At 37.6% G+C, this 13,968-nt stretch overlaps 2 protein-coding genes across 2 annotated transcripts; both read right to left on the reverse strand.

The window, feature by feature from the left end:
- Positions 1-6,977: 6,977 nt before the first annotated feature.
- Positions 6,978-8,435, reverse strand: LOC141641856 (uncharacterized). Its single transcript, XM_074450502.1, has 2 exons — positions 7,408-8,435; positions 6,978-7,350 (listed from the first exon to the last, which is right to left on the reverse strand). Exons 1-2 carry the CDS (start codon positions 8,433-8,435, stop codon positions 6,978-6,980), a joined length of 1,401 nt encoding a protein of 466 aa, XP_074306603.1.
- Positions 8,436-10,919: 2,484 nt separating this feature from the next.
- On the reverse strand, positions 10,920-13,064 carry LOC141644103 (uncharacterized). Its single transcript, XM_074453549.1, has 2 exons — positions 11,589-13,064; positions 10,920-11,383 (listed from the first exon to the last, which is right to left on the reverse strand). The coding sequence occupies exons 1-2, from the start codon at positions 12,186-12,188 to the stop codon at positions 11,312-11,314; spliced, it is 672 nt and encodes a 223-aa protein (XP_074309650.1). The 5' UTR covers positions 12,189-13,064; the 3' UTR covers positions 10,920-11,311.
- Between the last annotated feature and the right edge of the window lie 904 nt (positions 13,065-13,968).

Here is a 13,968-nt window from a genome sequence, read left to right on the forward strand (position 1 = left end):
CACAAACGCCTTCCTTTCTATGATTCCAGTTCCCGGTCTTTAGCACCGTTTGACATTATTCATTGTGACCTTTGGACGTCACCAATAATTAGTAAAACAGGCTTTAAGTATTATATGGTCTTAATTGACAATTTTTCGCAATTTGTATGGGTTTATCCGCTTAAATTCAAGTCACAAGTATTTGATAAATTCTCCCAATTCGCCAGTTTCGTTTCAACCCAATTTCACACCAAAATAAAGTCTTTTCAATGTGATATGGGTCGTGATTTTGATAATACTGCTTTTACCGAATTTGCTCACAAACATGGTCTTGTCTTTCGATTCTCGTGTTCACAAACCTCCCCACAAAATGGCAAGTCCGAACGCATGCTCCGTCGTTTAAACGACATAATCCGTGTCCTTCTTCACACCGCGTCCCTCCCACCCCACTTTTGGGTCGACGCGCTTCATACCGCCACACACCTCCACAATATCCTCCCTACATCGACTCTTAAATTCCTTACTCCCACCTCGGTTCTCTACCTTAAACATCCCTCATATGACCACCTTCGAGTCTTTAGGTGTGCCTGTTACCCCAACATTTCCGCGACCCGTCCTCACAAACTAGCTCCCAAGTCTCTCAAATGTGTCTTCATCGGATATCCCCCTAATCAACGGGGCTATCACTATCTCGATGTGTCCTCAGGTCGTGTCTATATCTCGCGTCACGTCACGTTCGATGAATCGGTTTTTCCCTTTGCAGAAAACCCGCGCCCAACTCCACACTCCTACCATTTCCTTGACCCAAATCCCTCTGACCCGTTAAACCCCATACACCTCGACCACATTACCAGCCTAATCCCTACCCCAGCCCAACCCGCCAACCCAGAACCTAACCCACCCAAAACCCCTGTACATTCCCCTGTACGTTCCCCCACCTCCCCTGTCCACGATCCTAACTCCCCTGCCTCCCCTACCCAACCCAACTCTCCCAACCCATCTCCACCACCTTCCGCCTCTCCTCCACCACCACCCCCACCTCCACCTCCCCCACCCCGCCGACCCGCACCTATTCCATCTCACACCATGTCCACTCGCGCAATGCATGGAATTTTTAAACCTAAAGCTCTCATCTCCACCACCTCGATCTCTCCCTTACCCAAGTCTCCTACCCTTTCCCTCGCTGATCCTAACTGGAAACGTGCTATGACAGACGAATTTACCGCATTAATTAAAGGACAATCATACTTGGGACTTGGTCCCGAAACCTCATGATGCATCTATCATTCGCTGTCTTTGGTTGTATCGTCATAAATTTCATGCAGATGGCAGTTTACAACGATATAAAGCAAGGCTCGTCGTCAATGGCAAGACACAACAGGTCGGTATTGATTGTGATGAAACTTTTAGCCCGGTTGTCAAACCTACGACGATTCGGACGATTTTGAGTTTAGCTGTTTCTCGGTCTTGGCCAATAAATCAACTTGATGTTAAGAATGCATTCTTGCATGGTGACTTGGAAGAAACAGTTTATATGCATCAGCCTCCTGGTTTCGTTGATCCATCCGCCCCGACTCATGTGTGCAAGCTTCGAAAATCACTTTATGGTCTCAAACAAGCACCACGGGCATGGTATCACCGCTTTGCTAATTTCATAATTTCCCAGGGCTTTGTCGGTAGTAAGTGTGATCCGTCCCTTTTTATTCTTCACTCGGTTGCGGGTACTGCGTATTTGTTGCTCTATGTGGACGATATCGTCCTCACTGCCTCGAGTAGTGCGCTGATTAGCTCTATTATTTATACACTATCTCGGGAATTTGCAATGACGGATCTTGGCACCTTACATCACTTTCTCGGCATTAAGGTTTCTCGCTCCAAACATGGTCTTTTTCTTTCGCAGGAACAGTATGCCCGGGACATTATTAACCGAGCTAAGATGAGCTCGTGTAAGCCTAGCAATACACCTGTTGAACCCGGTTCGAAGTTATGTGCGAATGCCGGTCCTCCGGTTGATGATCCGAGTTTATATCGTAGCCTGGCCGGAGCATTACAATACCTTACTTTCACTAGGCCCGATATCTCCTATGCCGTACAGCAGGTCTGTTTGTTTATACATGATCCACGTGCCCCACATTTGCATTTTCTGAAGCGTATTATTCGCTATCTTCAGGGTACTGTGAGTCACGGCATCACTATTCGACCGTCCGCATCACCCACCTTAACTGCTTATTCTGATGCTCAGTCACCCCATATTACCCCGTATTCTGATGCTGACTGGGCCGGGTGTCCCGATTCGCGACGGTCTACTTCTGGGTATTGTGTGTTTCTTGGTGAAAATCTCATTTCGTGGTCCTCGAAGCGACAGGCCACTATTTCTCGTTCTAGTGCTGAAGCCGAATATCGCGGCGTTGCTAATGCTGTTGCCGAAGCTAGTTGGATCCGTAATTTGTTACTTGAGCTTAATGTTCCACTACGCCGGTCCACTATTGTTTTTTGTGATAATATTTCCGCCGTTTATCTCTCGGGCAACCCGGTTCAGCACCAACGCACTAAGCACGTGGAATTAGATATTCACTTTGTTCGGGACAAAGTCAAGCTTGGTGAAGTTCGCGTTCTTCATGTTCCCGCTGATTACCAATTTGCGGATATATTCACCAAAGGCCTTCCACGTCCACTGTTTCAATGGTTCTGCTCGAGTTTGAGTGTCCGTCCTCCTCCCGCTCCAACTCCGGGGGCGTGTTAGTTAGTGTATATTTTGTATATATTGGTTAGTATAATATCTTTCCTGATAATTAGCAAGTATATTGTATTTAGGTAAGTTGTTCCTTAATTGTAGCCAATATGGTTGTGCACTAACTATATAAGTAAATATACATCTCAACCCTAATTCAAGGGGATTGAATCGTTTACAAAATCCTCTCAAAACTTTTGTGGTGCCAGCTTAATATGCCAAAGTTGGGCTTGATTCAACGCATTCTTATTCTTTTTATTCACTCGGTCCCCGCTCGATTTGAACCTATAAAAATAAAAATAAAAACAAAAATACGAGAGCAGTACTAAAATTCTGAGAAATAACATGGAACAAGCAACTTTATTTAAAACTAATCCGCTAATGTAAACGAGTTATTGATTGGATAGAATAAGGGACAAAATGTGTAAATTACGTTGTTATGAGGGCTACTATTAATTGCAACCATAAACGACAAGTAGAGTATAGAAGTGACAAAAGAGAGAAAACAACAATCTTAAAGCAGAAAAGAGAGCAATTAATTAATTGCTTCTAGCTTCTGATTCTAAGCTCTTCAAACCTTTGGGCCATTTCACACTGATTTGTTAAGTAAATATACAGGGTACCAGGCGAGTAAACTCAGCTAATCTATGTTAGTCCAGTCCAACTCTTATTGTCCATAAATAAATGATGGTTTAGTTTCGTGATCAGTGATGGGTGGATCGTCTTTCGATCTGCTAAACAACTTGAGATTGATCACTGATGACGAACGGTCGACGCTCCTGTTTTTTTTTTTTTTTTGGTGTAAAGTGGGTGGCCCACCGTCGACAATGATGTATAATCCTCATGGTAGTCTTTCTCACGAAGAGGTAAACGGCTGGCCAAAAAGTTTGCTCCATTCCCATGGGCAGGATCGAACCCCTGACCTCATTGATAAGGGATGAAGTGAGCAACCACCACACCAAACCCATTTAGTTAAGAGGGACGAGGTTAGGACTAAATCTTGCCCAGACTGTATTTTTAACTCCGTATAGTAGTACAATACGAACCTATTTAAAATGGGATTTATACTTTTGTTTTCTTAAAAATCATCTAAAATATCGTCGCATGAATATAGAATGTGTTAAGGAATATGTAATAAATTAAGGAAAATGAGATGGCGACACCCGGTGTTACTCAATTTGAGTAACACCCGGGTTATATTGGTAAATTGCTCAAGTATTTTCAAATTTTAAAAGTGAAATGGTGAAGGGTAATTAAGGCAATTGTATTACAATTAATTAACCAAATTAAAAGTTGTTTTAAAGATAATAATTAAAAGATTTTTATGGTTGTTATCAAAACCAAATTTGTATGCATTTTGTGTTGGTACATACTCTCCATGAACGTCTATTAACTTGAGATTGCATAAAATATGAACAATTCTTCCCCTTAATATGATCAAGTCATCTCTTCCCAATTTCATAAAATAAGATCTACTTCTCTTAATCTTTCACCAATTACAAGAGTAATGGGCTGGTTCTTCAGGTGGGTCGTGCGAAAGAGCATCCGTTTAATTTACAAGCAAGAAGATATGAACTAATTACATGTATCAATACTCTTTACTGTAGTCTGTAGACATAAAAATGTCTTACATTTTAAAAAATGGAGTCAAAGGTCAAATGTTGACTTATGCGTGAGTTTATCGATTTTAAAATGGGTCGGTAGATTTTAGCCCGAACAAATTCGTTGTTACCTAGTCCATCTTGTCAGAATATAAAATCGGTCCACTCGGAAAATGGGTTGTGTTATATTTCTAAGGGTTTTTTGTCAAACACAACCTTTAAAAAACTTTTTTTTTTTTTCCAAAAACCACCTTTAAAAAAAAAGTTTGTCAAACACAACCGTTTGGCCAAAGTTTGATCACTTGTAATGCGGTGATTTTCAGTTGATGTTTGAAATAGCAAACGTGGTCGGTTTGAGGTGTTTTTAGACTCGTTGGAAGGTGGGAGTGTAAGCTTTCCAGGGGTTATCAATATGGTGGCAATAGGTGGCTTTATATGGGGTCTATCGGTGTGTAAAGTAGGGATGGAGGAGCGAAGTGGAGGTAAATACAAATAAAAAAAAGTTAAAGTATGACTTATTCGTGAGTCAATTTACTCCTCTCGAACCACCACTTGCAAGCAACAACCACCGCAACCACCACAACTACGACCTACCTTGCACTCCCCTCTACCTACATACCAAAATTCAGACCAAATAAAGCATCATAACCCTAATAAAAATCTCACAGAAACCCCCCCGACCAAAAGGTCGTGTTTGACAAAAAATAAATTATTAAAGGTTGTGTTTGACAAACATTTTTTTTAAAGGTGGTGTTTGGAAAAAAAAGTTTTTTAAAGGTTGTGTTTGACAAAAAACTCTATTTCTAATACAAAATATGAGGCGTAAATAACGTGTCCAAGAGTAAAAGGTGCAGAGTCCAAATTGGACCGGTGCTTTAGCGGCCCATGAATCGGAAGCCCAGAAAATTCTCGAAAGAAAAATAAAGGCCATGCATAGTTGACGTAGAAAATATGTCCATGTGCATCTATAATTATGGGATAATGATTGCATATTTGCATTTGAAGAGGGCTTGGTCAATTAGTCAATAACGGAATTGTTGTTCCACCAATAAGGAAAGATCAACGAGAGATTAGTAAGTCAACACTAGCGAAATGGACAAAGTTGTTGCATGTTACGGTAAATAAAAAGGAGCAAAGTGGTCTTATAAATAGGGAGTATTCACTCTCATTGAGGGATAATCACCAAAATCCCAAAAAAAAAAAAAAAAATACACTACACACAAAACCTCTCTACAAAGCACTCTTTACAAAAATCTTTCCCAAGAGAAAAGAAAAGACATTCACCTCTCTACAAAAAATCTCTCCTAAGAGAAAACTAGAGAAAAAGAAAGAATTATTCTTCGATCCGACATCAAGCATCCATTGCCGTCAATTGAAGAGAAACAAGTCAAATTCATCAAAGGAGAATCAAGTCTTCAAATCAAGACCCTTCTATTCATTCAGTGCGGAAATTGAATCAGACCGGACACGTAGCTTACCGAATCAGTTGCGACACGGATGGGAATGGGTTTCAACAAGCAGAACCTACCATAGTCGCGAGGGGGGGGGGGGGGGGGGGGGCACGTACCCACCATGAAATTTGAGAAATAAAATTTTTTGAGTGCATATATAATCATATTGCTAATATCGCTCAGTTGGTTAAGGTTCTGATTTGCAAACAACAGGTGCCATGTTCGATTCCTTGTGTCCTGTTTGAAATTGATAGTTATGGGATTCGAGCCTTAGACCTCAAGGTAGTAGGTTAACTTATTAAGCATTGAGCCACTTGTGTTTATTGTTTATACTAGTTTGAATGCCCGTGCGTTGTAACGGGGTAATTAACTTATTTATAATGCAAAAAAAAACATAAGGATTTAATGTTTACATTCTATGTCTAATGATTTGTTTACATATTATTAAAATATTTCTTTCAAAAAAAAATAAAAGATTAATAAATACGTTGGTTAACTCTTATTTATAATCATATAATCACCCCACTTTATACTAATCTTTCGATGTGGGACAATTCTACTATTTATAAGTAATATATTCACCAAACTTGGATTATTTTTCTGATGTGGGACAATTCTACTATTTATACGTAGTATATCATCAAACCTGCATTGTTTTACAATGTGGGAGAAATAACATACTCAGAATTACACCATCTTTTTTGCACTTAGTTCGACATTCAACCAAATCCCGAATACGGTTAATTGTTACTCATTATATCTAATAGTTATATTTAAGTTTAATAATATGATCAAGTACTCTCCATTAATATTTGTCGTTTTTCTTCATTTTTTTTTATCATAATTGAGATATGGAAATTTCCCGTGGTACCCGTTAATTTTGTCAGATTTTTCATGTTACCCCTACTTTTAAGAATCTGCTTATGGTATCTTTGAAGGTCCATTTTTTTTCCCATGGTACACCCTAATATAAAGGCTGTTAAATAGACGTTAAGTTTGATGGCGTGGCAATAAAATAACAATTAAAAAATAATAGCCCCTTCATTGTTTTATTGGTACGGATATCTCTCTTTTAAATAAAAATTTAATTAGCTATATCATTATAATATTGGAAATTTATCATGGTAACCTTGAACTTTGATAGATTACACATGGTACCCCTAATTTTAAGTTTCTACAAATGGTACCCTTGTGTTCACCTTTTTCTTTCCCATATTACCATTTGACAACTTCCGTCATAATGTACAAGACTTCAAATAAGGTGATTTTTGGATTGATTTTGACAGTCCCTACATAATGCACAAATTTAGTTGAGCCGTCAGGAAGGCCAACAAGAACAGGAGCATCCAGTTTCCTAATATTGGTAAACAAATGACTTTGAGAGGACATGTGGTCAGAGGCCCCTGAGTCTAGGATCCATTCAATATCAGTGTTGCTTAATTTTGGAGACTTAACAACATTTGAGGCAAGAATTTTACCTGCAAAATTAATAGCAGCAGTTGAATAATCAACTGATCCATTGAGTCTCGCTTGCATAGCATTAAGAACCTGATCACAAACAGCATTCACCAGATCTTTGTCAATCTTGCTGTGACCATTGTGATGATGAGAAGATCCTGAACCTTGTGCCTGCTGCAGAAACTACTTCTGATCCAAATCAAACGGCATATCTTCATGAACTTCAGCATTATATGCCGAAATATGATTGTTATAAGGCCTCTGCTTCTTGTACTTAGATTGTCCTCCAACTTGACCTGATGATCCACCATTTCTTGCCAAGTAACTTATCCTCTGATCTTCATTGAGATCCCAGCAAGAATCAATAGTGTGACCTTTCTTTTTGCAGTGGGGACACCATCGCTCCTCATACTTAGGCTTTTTACCATCTCTTCTCCAAACATTCCATTTGCCTTTATTGGAGCCAGGTCGACTGATAGCAAGAGCACTAACATCTTGCGCAGGCTGATTACTGATGGAGATTGACTTCTGGCTTTCAACTTGTTGAACAAATGAATAAACCTTGTTGACAGTAGGAAGAGGATCCATAGAAAGAATATTCGTCTTCAGATTGTCAAATGTGTCATTCAATCCCATAAGAAACATTAAAACCTTCTCACGTGAAGCAGAATCAACAATTTTCTTCAAAATATTGCAAGTGCATTCACCACAAGTACATTCTGGTATTCCTTTGATTTCTTCAATTTCATCCCAACGTCTTTTCAACTGATTGTAATACTCCACAACAGAAGTAGAATCTTGACCTAGATTGCGCAATTCCTTTTTCAATTGCAATAACAAAGGCGCATTTGATTGACCGTACCGCTCCTGAATATCATTCCACAACTGCTTTGCTGATTTTGCAAAAAGAAAGCCACTCTTAACTTCAGGAGTCATTGAGCTAAGAATCCAGCACCGGATCATATAATCGCAACGCTTCCACACTGTGTACTTGTCAGACGTAAGCTCAGGCTCAGTGATTGCACCATTGATAAAACCTTCTTTGTTTTTCGATCCAAGAGCAAGCAGAACACCTCGATTCCAATTGATGAAATCTTTGCCATTGAAAAGCGAATTAACAAGCAACGTTGAAGGATGATTAGATTGAGACAGGAAAAGCGGTTCACCGTAAGGATTACGATAAAGTGATTGATCAACAGATTCAGATTGAGTCATTTTGTAATATGATAAGGAAAAAACTTGTTTTTGTGATTTTTGTGTAAAAATTAATCCAAACGAATTGAAATACTACGAAATCAAACGGAAAATTGACGAAAATTGTTCGCGAATGATGAAATCGGAAAGGAATGAAATGCGGATCAAGAGACAGGACTTAACCTGCTCTGATACCATGTGAAAACATGAAGTAGGAAGCCATTGATGTATGAAGCTTGATGATTGAGGTGATTTGATTAGAGAGAGAAAGTTGTTATAGAGAGAGAGAGTAAATAAACTGTGAGTTGTATATTGATTATGAATGAATAATTAGTTACAGTGTGTGTTTCTTCCTTATATACAAATGTATGTACAGTATTCTAACTAACACATGCCAAGTCATCGATCCATGTCAATCCATATGCTTGCTTGTGATTGGTTGTTGTTTGTCATCAACCAACACCCTCTGCTTCCTTATTCTCACAAAAAACAAAGGATAATAATTGACCGAGATGGAGAGAGTATATATATGTGTTATATAATCTTCTCATCATACGTGATCTAAACCCATGACGATTATTGGCGTGAATACAAGTATAAGATTAGTTTAGTTCATATGATCGAGTTGGAGGGAACTTTTTTCCACCCACCACGACTCGATATATTAAGTATAATATCAAAATATCACGTTACTTACGAGACATCCGATAAAATTGAAGAGGTATATTATTATAAATACTTGTGTGATATCGTGGAAAAGTTACTCCAACATTAAACATAGTAACATATAAAGTCCTTAACATGTAAAGAGGAGAAAAAGGAATATACATCGGATGTACTACCCCCAATTTTTTTGTTTTTTGAGCATATATGTATTTTTTTTTTAGCTTATTACCTCAAACTTTATTTGTTTTTGAGCATAGGTGTATTTTTTTGAGCATATTAAAGTTTATAAGTTAGATTTTAATATTTTTTCCGTAAAAACTCAAATTTAACTAAACTTAAAGTACTTTTTTTGAGTTTTATTGTAATTTTTTAGAGTTTAATGTTTAAGTGAATAAACTCAGAAACTTTATAGTAAAACTCAGAAACTTTAAAATAAAACTCAAAATTTTTATTAGAATGCTCATAAACTATTTTTTTGGTCTAAACCATCCGGTAATCCAAACCACATTGGGCCGACTAATCCGGATTTCGGGGCGTGTCCAAGGATTACGGTATTTAAACCCCTCCCAATCGCAGTTGTGGGGAGAATGCTCATAAACTATAGAATTGGAGGTATTACATCAGATGTATAATCCTCTTACTGTGTAAAGAGTTATATATGTATTATGTTACTTGTATTTACACTTTAGATGTTATATGTTCTTGGTAGTAAATACTATTAGGAGTTAGTATTAGTTAGGTATTAAGACTCTTAATGTTATTAGGTAAGTTAGGATTTATGACCTTATATAAATAAGGGTCATAAGCATTGACGAAGCTCAGCCCTGGCTGGATGGGCCACGGCCCGGGTGAACTTTTCAAGCATAAGTATAATAAATGGCAGTAATTATAGCAATAATCAATTGTGGCACAGTGGTAAATATCTCCCTAAAGAATTGAGACCTCTCTAAAGTTGCGTGTTCGACTCCTTGTAACGCTACTTTTCAGATTTTATTTCTATTTTATAGTTTTATAGGATTTCTTTTTTATAGTTTTATAGGATTTCTTTCTATAACTAAGTAAGGGAATCATTTTTATCATCATGAATGGCCCTAATTTAGTAAACAATTTTACCATTACTGCAATAGTGATTGTTTCATGTCTTTCGTCTCACTTTAGTTTATAATAGTACCGTCTTAAAATAGTTTTATTATCATTTATATTTTAGATTTGTCTCACCAATCTACGCTTTATATATAAAATATGGAGTAAGTCCGTTTAAAAAACCAATGTATAATTTAATAATTCCTTGAAAATACATATTAATTTGTATGTTTCGTAAGTTATCTAATCAAAAATTCTTGTATATAAGAAGTCGAAATCGGCCCAGGTCAAAATTTCACCCTAGCTTCGTCCCTGGTCATAAGTCATGTTGGATAAGTAAGAGTGAGTATATATGCTTAATATCCCGAGTTAAACATAGTTGGAAATCTTAGCTAGTAAGTAAGTGTTGGAGGATTGATTGTATTATTGTTAAGGTTGAAGAATAATAATACGAAGTTAGGTTGTCGTTAAGTCCAACAAAATATTATAAGTCTTTCCATTTTATATTATTTGTACCAAAAACCTCTAACAGATTACACAATTTTATCATAAAATATTTCTTACGGTCTATTTGATAACTATTTAAGTGTAAAATCACTTTATATAAGACTATCACTAATTCTACCATTAATACTTCGCAATTTGTATAGTTAAGTAACTCCGTATTATATACACCGCACAGGACAAGATACCAAATCGGTGTCTAGAGAAAATTACACATAATAATTGTTGTTCTTATGAATATGATCATGTCATTCCACCAAATTCTTAATTGTAGCTTGCATACCTCAAGACCACAACTACTGAAGTAAACACAAACAAAATCGAGTAGCTATTACGTGACCATACAAGCTTCAAAAACAACATACTCGAACTAGGAAAAAAAACGCTAGAAACCTAAAGGCCACAAAATGCACCAAAAACACGATAAAAAAGAAACTAGATCTTAAATTTCGCTTAGAAACCCCGAAAACTTTGAGACGACCCTATAGGTGACCATGTAATAAGCTTCAAAAGCAACATACTAAAACTAGAAGAAAACAAATCATTTTTCTCCTCAAAAAAAAAAAAAAAAACCTAGAAGAAAACAAAACACAGTAGAAACCAAAAGGCCACAAAATGGCACCCAAAACACGATGAAAAAGAAACTAGATCTTCTTAAGAAAGACAGATGTCAGCACGTTACTGGTTTCCAGAGATGCTTTCAAAATGGCTAATCCCTGCAAAATCAAAACAAAAAAACCAAATACAATGTCAAATAAATACAGTGAAACTCTGCACGTTCTTTGGTGCATCTTATTTCTTACCTAAGACAAAACAAGAAAAGAGTAATACGTCTAATAAAGTTCGTATTCTAGTATCATATAACGACTCTAAGTTTATGCATAAAAATAAAGAGATAATGGATTCTTCTCCGTCTAATACCTCCTGAAGACCGACTTGAACCTGTCGCTCCTCCATAAACTCAAAATCCTTGACAAGAGACTTGATAAGAGAAATGGACATAGGTTTGACCTCCAAGTTATCCATCACCATATAAACCACCGCTCCCTTGACATAACCTAACGCTACTTTCTTTGATGTCACATAAGTATAGTTCATTTCAACCATCCCACAACCACTTTTACACAAACTCCCTCGAACATCACTCATACTAGTATGGCCGTTGGCGCACCTGAAAATTCTGCAGTCAGACGACGGATAGTCGTAAAGCGACAACAACGGAAGAGTAACGGACGCTTTCGGCTTAAGTACAGAGTTATTGCTTAAGTTGGGCTCAAAGTATTGACTACTTAGAGACTCAATACTTTTATAAAGGGAACCAAGGCAGCCTACACTGCCCTTTTCATTAAGGAGTAGTACTTTAGTGACTGCCGAAAGAGGCAAGGACATGAGATTGAAAATAAAATCAATAAATTCCTTGTCTGCTTCTGCAAACACTACTTTCTTTGCTTTTATATCCACCATTATTTTCAAACTTAGTTTTTTTTCCTCACTAACTGCTGCTGCTGCTGCTGCTGCCATTTTGAGAAGATAATTGATGTAGTAGTAAAGAGTGAATAAAGAGAAAGATGAAGTGGTCGAATATATAGAAGCAGGTGGTTGATTGCCAGATTGATGATTGGTGGCGCATGCGGTTCAGTTGAGTTTCCTATGCCTGTTATTAATTTGAACCGGCATTGTTTCTATGACTGTCGTCTCAACTTTTTTTTTTTTTTTTTTTTTTTTTTTTTTTTTTTTTTTTTGTAAGTTGCTAAAACCGATTCAACTGTTTTTTTAAATGTTGCCTCACCTGCCTCAATTCCCCAAATCACAGTATAAAGTTATGTTACTCCGACACTTAATAAATTAGGTGCGGTGTCGCCTGCACTAATGGATTGAAAACAATACTCCGTAAGTCCGCAATGTTACTCCGACACTTCACTTAGCTGCGGTGTCGCGTGTCCGATACTGACACTGACACGACACTTCGATATTTCATTTTAGATCAAAATAATCGCACAAAATTGCCGTATTCGATACTCAACACGTGTCGGTGAGTCGGGTAACACAGGCATATAGTTTATCAACTTATCATCCAAAGCTAACAAGAGTTGACAAAAACTACATTCATTTAAAAACTGAAAAGAAGTACTTGGCATCATTAGGGCATACACGTACTCCCATTATGAGTTTATTATGACCTCTTAAATTTATTTGATGGTCGTGTTGACTACGAAGTCCAAATTAAACACTCATGTAGTCATGTACTTAGGTACGTCCTCAATCCTCATAGACACAACTAACCATTTCTTAGACAAATATCGATTTCCTCACTCGGAGGTAAACTCGATTTTCACAGCAGTAATATCAATGCCATCGGTCCCGGACCTAGGCACCAAAGCCACTTCAATAGTGTCATTATCCTCAACACCAATTTCCTCAAGCAAAGTGTTCAATGCCAACTTTAAAGTACTCTTTCTTGTTTTCTCATCTTTACCTTTCATGTCCTTCTTCCCACTCTTATGCATTTCCCTATGAGGTAACGCCGTATAACTCCCGGCCATCTCCGGTGTCACCTTCGTGTCATTGTCATCATTACTATGATCGATTGGATCATTAATGTTGACGTCGAATTTAACAAATTCGTCTGCATGAGTTAGCTCAAACTCAATTATCAGTATCTATCTCCGATCCTCCTGCTCCTTCTCCTGTTTGCTCCGCTTTTTCCCAGGTCGTCTTGATAACCGAGTCTAAGGCCTTTGGAAACGTCACTGACTCGGTTACAGCTGTTGTTAACAATGTTCTTGTCATTGGAGGAGGCGGACGAATAGGAGGCCTATAATATAACCATGGTAACTCGACTTTTTCGTAGGTGTACCCTAATTGCTCTACGTCGAAACTGTCTCTTATGTTGACAATAAAAAATTGGGTCACGACCAGAAGACCAAAATGCACCCATATCTTGACCGCCACGCACGGTCGCATTACCCATATCTTGTATTTTTGTCCAAAAAACAATGATGGTTTAGTCGTATAAACCATTTGTATGTTTCCTCATTACATCAAGATTTTGTTGAATAAGTTTATGATCAGTGATTGGTGGATCGTCTTTCGATCTGCTAAACAAGTTTAGATAGATCACTGATGACAAACGTTCGACGTTCCTGTTAAGAGGGACGAAGTTAGGACTAAATCTTACCCAGAACCGTATTTTTAACTCCGTATAATACAATACGAACCTATTTAAAATGGGATTTATACTTTTGTTTTCTTAAAAATCATCTAAAATGTTGTCGCATGAATATAAAAAGTGTTAAGGAAT

Source organism: Silene latifolia, chromosome 2, assembly GCF_048544455.1.
Source record: "Silene latifolia isolate original U9 population chromosome 2, ASM4854445v1, whole genome shotgun sequence".
Classification (NCBI taxonomy): Eukaryota; Viridiplantae; Streptophyta; class Magnoliopsida; order Caryophyllales; family Caryophyllaceae; genus Silene; species Silene latifolia.

Bases quoted from the DNA above. Each gene is read 5' to 3' on its own strand.
- LOC141641856 (XM_074450502.1), bottom strand. From the start codon at position 8,435: ATGACTCAATCTGAATCTGTTGATCAATCACTTTATCGTAATCCTTAC. The intron at 7,351-7,407 runs GTAGTTTCTGCA...CAATGGTCACAG, and splicing joins CCGTTTGATTTGGATCAGAA to CAAGATTGACAAAGATCTGG.
- LOC141644103 (XM_074453549.1), bottom strand. From the start codon at position 12,188: ATGGCAGCAGCAGCAGCAGCAGCAGTTAGTGAGGAAAAAAAACTAAGT. The intron at 11,384-11,588 runs GTATTAGACGGA...TTGATTTTGCAG, and splicing joins TTCAAGTCGGTCTTCAGGAG to GGATTAGCCATTTTGAAAGC.